The sequence below is a fragment of the Rhamphochromis sp. 'chilingali' genome (assembly GCF_963969265.1).
Source record: "Rhamphochromis sp. 'chilingali' genome assembly, chromosome: 8".
NCBI classification, from domain to species: domain Eukaryota; kingdom Metazoa; phylum Chordata; class Actinopteri; order Cichliformes; family Cichlidae; genus Rhamphochromis; species Rhamphochromis sp. 'chilingali'.
This window is the reverse complement of record NC_137935.1, coordinates 875,276-881,275: the sequence shown is the minus strand read 5'-3', so window position 1 is coordinate 881,275 and position 6,000 is coordinate 875,276. Positions and strand designations below refer to the sequence as shown.

At 44.4% G+C, this 6,000-nt stretch overlaps 1 protein-coding gene across 1 annotated transcript; it reads right to left on the bottom strand.

The window, feature by feature from the left end:
- Window positions 1-647: 647 nt before the first annotated feature.
- On the bottom strand, window positions 648-1,574 carry LOC308401019 (olfactory receptor 4B13-like; the record flags this gene model as incomplete). The annotated part of the gene is made up of 1 exon (XM_080889085.1): window positions 648-1,574. One exon carries the CDS (start codon window positions 1,572-1,574, stop codon window positions 648-650), a length of 927 nt encoding a protein of 308 aa, XP_080745211.1.
- Window positions 1,575-6,000: the final 4,426 nt, after the last annotated feature.

The following is a 6,000-nucleotide window of genomic DNA, read 5'->3' as shown; positions in this document are numbered from 1 at the left end:
CTTTCCCTATTAAGCAGACAGTTAAGAGTGACACTAGTGGATGTTGAGAGATTAAGGAGTGAACATTCAGGATGAGACTAGCAATGATGTAACCACAGACTGAGTTAAATGCAGCTGTGAATTGAGTGTTTAAAGTAGCTACCAGTGGGAGTAAAGGATACTGCTGGTTAGGCCATGATAAAGTTGATAAACAAATGATAAGGTTACTTAGGCAACTAACGCCTCGCATGTTTACTACTAATTGTCAGTCAAAACATGATGAGCAAACAGCAATTTACTTTATGTTTGTATTTTAGAGTTTGTTGCTAAGTCTCTCCTATGAGGATAATGATAGCCTTGAATTTCCTCTTTTTGAATTTCCACTGACTGTGGCTTAAAGTTCAAACTCTTCAAAGATACCTTTGCACATTTAAATCCTGTGGAGTAATGCTATGTCCAAGTTACTCAGAAATCAGATTTTTCATAGTACGATACATTTTCTCAAAGATTGCCGTGAAGATCTAACTTCATTCAGTGTGCTAAAAATGATCAGGACATGTAAAATACTGATTGCAATGCTGTCTCGTATACTAAAGTACAGACATGGAACATGCATTAGGCACTAAATGTACATTAATGGGTAAACTGGGATGACAAAGTACACACAACTATTTTATGTTTGTTATCAGGCTTTTACAGATGTTGCGGATTTTGGTCATTTTCAGGCCGTACATCACAGGATTGAAGAGCGGCTGGCATGTAAGAAAATATAATGATAAAAATATGCGCAGCATGTTTGGCACATTTTTCATATTAAATCTGCTCTGTAAAATTTCAAAGCTGGCTCCAAAGGAAAAGTTCAATATGGAAGCCAGGTGAGGCGTGCAGGTACTGATAGCCTTCTGTCTCGTCTGATCAGAACCAGAAAAACAAACCAGCAGAATCTTCATGTAGGTGTAAAGAATGAAAAGCAAAGCACCAAAGATCATGCTAAAAGTAGCAAGGAGGCCATACAAGTTGATCACAGTGGTGTCTGAGCATGCCAACTTCACAACAGAGTGTGTGTCACAGTATACTTTATAAATTGTGTTTCCACACAGCTGCAAACGTGAGGTCAAATATAATAAGGGAGCCATTGCAAAACAAGGATAGAACCACGTTGCAGCTATAAGTATGGCGATTTTTTTTGATGTCATATGTGTGTTGTATTGCAGAGGACAGCAGATAGCAAGGTACCTGTCGTAAGACATGATGGCTAAATTTAAATATTCTACAGCCCCATATATATGAACACAGAAAACCTGCAGGAAACAGATACCGGTAGAAACAGTGTGAACATCAGAGAGGATCTGAACCAGGAGGGACGGAAACAGCCCTGTACTACCATACAGCTCATTCACAAACAGGCTGCACAGAAACATGTACATAGGTTCATGTAAGCTTCTGTTCACACAGATAACCACAATCAGCAGGACATTGGAACCTACAATGAAAAAATATAAAGCAAGAATAACAAAGAAGCACAAGTTAGTTACATGTCCTGTGTCAAAATAGCCAGTAAGGGTGAAAAAGGAGACCTGTGTGGTGTTTATCATGATTGTTCTTTGGATTTAGAACAATTGACTGGTTCATCTAAAAAACTTATTAAACTATCTTTTGTTATAGAAGTGAAAAATTAAATATGTTTAAAGTTGGAGTGAAATGGGCCATCATGCAACCTAAATATCAACTACAAAGGAAGATAAGTGAGTGTAATAACACTGAAGAGTTTCATTTTCAGGCAAGTTAAAAAGTAAATAAAGGTTAGTTCAGAAATAAGTCACAAAAGATTTGTGATGTGTGGTTTTGATCATTAGCCTGCTGTGCTTTGGCTCCTGTCCCAAGTGAGCTTAAACTCTACAGGCAGCTTCTTATAAAGAAGCTGGGGGGGCGTGTTCTGGCGAGCTTGCAGGACTGCTGACAGACATATTCAACCACGCTGTGGTACCAGCCTGCTTCAAATCCTCCTCCATCGTCCCCATACCCCAAAACTCCAACCCATCAAGCCTCAACAACTACCACCCAGTAGCACTCACCCCCATCATCACTAAGTGCTTAGAGCAGCTGGTCCTAGCACATAGGGCTGCCACGATTAGTCGACTAGTCACGATTACGTCGACTATCAAAATTGTCGACGACTGATTTAATAGTCGACGCGTCGTTTGAAGCTTTGTAAGATCCCAAAAGACGCAGGAATAAGTGGCAGGATTTAAGAGTGTAATAACGGACTGAAACAGAAGATGGCAGCACTGCATGTACAAGGATGCCAGCTGCCGTTAAACCCCGAAGAAGAAGAAGAAGAAGAAGCAGCTGTGTCCCAGAATTCATAGCGCAGCCCAGCTCAGTTTCCAACAATGGCGGCAGCTAGTTAGTTTTAATATTACTCTTATTATTCTTTCTGGGTCACAAAATAAACGATTAACATATTTTCAGGCGAGAATGTAGCTGTGTAAACCTCAAATATCTGCTCAGTTTATCAGGACACCACATATTTTCAAAAGCGCTCCGACGTTTTCGGAGACGTCTGTTACCCACTAGCTCGATAGCTAGCCGGGGGCTAGGCTAACTAGAGCCGTGAGAACACCGGACTCCCGGCAAATCGTTTTCAAACCCACCGCCATCTTTCGCTACTCAGGTTAAACATGATATATGAGTCAGTTAGATAACTTAACAATGTTATTGTTTGTTTTTTTTAGTATTTTATTTGTTCCTGAGTAAATCTGTTTGGCTGAGATTAAAGTTATAGTTTTTACACAGCTGAATAAACGTCAAGCAGACAGCTGATTATCAGAAGTGTGAGATGCTCCAGAGTTTACTCCGGTGTCCTGTTATATTTTAGATAGCAAGGAGTTTATTAAACTTCACCGAAACAATCTGCAAACTTCATTAAACTTTAATAAACTATCATCTTGTCTTTATTTTTAGTTAGCACCTTAAACACTTAAAGCTGTAAGCTAATGATAGTTATATAAGAGCAGATGCTGCTGGTGCAATAAGCTGTACGTTGTACGTCCAATGGATGATGATCTGATTAGTCGACTAATCGCAAAAATAATCGGTGACTAGTCAACTATCAAAATAATCGTTTGTGGCAGCCCGACTAGCACACTTCAAATCCTTTCTCCCCCCCCAACTCTGGACCCCCACCAATTCGCATACCGTCAGAACAGGAGCACAGAGGATGCAGTCTCCATCGCACTGCACTCTGTCCTCTCACACCTGGACAACAACAACACCTACGCCAGAATGCTGTTTATAGACTTCAGTTCAGCGTTCAATACAATCCTTCCCTCACAACTCATCAGGACACTGACAGACCTGGGCATCAGTTCCCTCATGTGCAAATGGTTACTGGACTTCCTGACCAACCGCCCCCAACATGTCCGGCTGGATAACCGCTGCTCATCTACAATCACAATGAACACCGGTGTACCACAAGGCTGTGTGATGAGCCCTTTCCTCTACTCCCTCTTCACCCATGACTGCAGACCTGCTGATGGTTCCAACACCATCATTAAGTTTGCAGATGACACCACGGTGATTGGCCTCATCAGTGACAACGATGAGGCCACCTACAGGGAGAAGGTGGATCGTCTGGCTGAGTGGTGCGACAGAAACAACCTGCTGCTTAACACCGAGAAGACCAAGGAGCTCATCGTGGACTACAGGAGGAATGCTGACCCACATCCACCCATCCACATTAAGGGGACGGCTGTGGAGCGTGTGAGCAGCTTCAAGTTCCTGGGAATCCACATCTCCGAGGATCTCATCTGGACGACCAACTGCTCCAAGCTGGTCAAGAAGGCTCACCAGCGCCTCTTCTTCTTGAGGACTCTGAGGAAGAACCACCTGTCCTCAGACATCCTGGTGAACTTCTATCGCTGCACCATCGAGAGCATCCTAACCAACTGTATAACAGTCTGGTACAGGAACTGCTCTGCCTCGGACCGGAAGGCGTTGCAGAGGGTCGTGAAAACTGCCCAGCGCATCGCCGGAGCACCACTTCCTGCCACAAATGACATCTACAGCAAGCGGTGTCTGAAAAGGGCTGGGAAAATCATCAAAGACCCCAGTCACCCATCACATGGACTCTTCACCCCCTGCCCTCTGGGAGGCGCTACAGGAGCCTCCGGACTAAGACCACCAGGTACTGGAACAGCTTCTTCCCCACAGCTGTCAGACTCCTGAACTCTGCCTCCTGTCATCTGACCCATGTTAACACATGCTAACAGTAGTTGGCAGTTGGCAGTAATGTTGTGTTTTACCAGTGAATGTTCAGCACTAACTGCCGTGTGTTGTTTGTGATATTTTGAGAAAATAAATTCACTCAATGATGTGCTTTATTAGTCATTAGCCTAGACGCTAATTAGCGCTAGCTAACCGCTAACGTTAGCTTGTTTCGTTCTGCTTTGCTTTGCATAGTAACAGGTCATAGCATCTTCTAATTGTAAGAATGTTTGCTTATATCAGCTCACACGGGATATTTTGTGTTTGTTTACAGTTTTACCATTCATCCATTCATGTATTTCAACAAAGCCATGTTATGCATCCAATCAAATAAATCCACCAGAAAGGAACAACGGTGTGGTTTTTTCTACATGGGATGGTGGTTGTTTGTCTGCCTAGTTAAGTGCGAGGGCAGAATATTAAAAAGAGTGGCGAAACAGCTACTTCAGGAGGCAGTCTCCCAGACATCTGACCCAGACGCGACTATGCTGTCAGCAGAGGAGGAGCAGCTGGAGGTCCACCTGCTCTGGATCAACATCCAGATCCCGCAGTTCACTCGCCAAAGCAGCAGTCGAAGCACGGGCAAAGGCCGAAGCAGCACGTGCCAGAGCAGAGTTTACATGACGGGAGATTGAGGTGAAAATGAAGCAAGCAGAGTTAAGTGCTTCATTAGAAGCACTAAAAGAAGAAAAGGAAGCAGAAGCTGCGCTCGCTGAAGCCAATGTATTTGAAGCAGCAATAGCAGAAAAGGTAAGCAGGGAAATGTGGTCATCTCGTGTGTCAGAAAAACAATATGGGGAATTACGACAGGGTCAAGAGAACTCACAACCAGCGCTGAACTCTCACGCTCTACTCCAGCTTCCAGCTTCAACCCAGTCATACAGACTACACAGTTATCTTGGATATTCTTCACCAGAACATTGCAGAGAAGACTTGCCGGACCCTAAATGTCATGGTCCTGGGTCGTTGACCCAGCGTTTTGTGTTTTGTGATTATTTTCCTCTGTTCTAGTTATTCTGTGTCCTCCCCTCTTGTGTCCAGTTCGGGTTTTAGATTTCCTGTTTTATTCTGAAGGTCTTTGTCTGTCGGTCATTGTGTTCAGCTTGTCTCCTCCGCTCATCATGTGTATTGGGTTCAGCTGTTCTTCCCTCCTGTGTGTGATTACCCGATTACCTTGTGTGTGTATATTTAGTGGGTGTCGGTCTGTGTTCATTGTCGGCTCGTCTGCGTTCTATGGTGTTTCGTTCCTCTCTCTGCGTCTCTCTGCCCCGCACCCCTTTTGTATGCTCTCAGGTTTGTCATTTAGTTCTCCCAGTTTAGGTTTCTTCAGTTGTTTTCTCATGCTTCGTTGTCTGTTTCTGCCACTGTCACCTGTAAATAAACCCTCACTCATATCATCAGTCGGCTGCCTGCATTTTGGGTCCTCCTTTTCCTCCAACGCCACACGGCTCACCCCGCCAGCCGTGACAGTATGAGCCGACTAAACATGGACCCAGCAGCATCCGCACCCTCCCAGGTGTTTCGGGAGGAATTAATCGACTCTGTCTCACGATTGGTCAATCTGTGGCTCGAACGTGAGGGAGAGGAATTACACCGCGCTGTAGAAGCCAGGCTACAGCAGTTAATCTCTGCTCACCCCTGGCTACTGGACTCTCTTCACCCACTCGCACAAGACTTCATTCTTAACGAACTTCACCTCCACCCTCCAGCCGCTACCGCTTCCCAACCCAACCCGGCGGTGAAGGTTTTGCACGG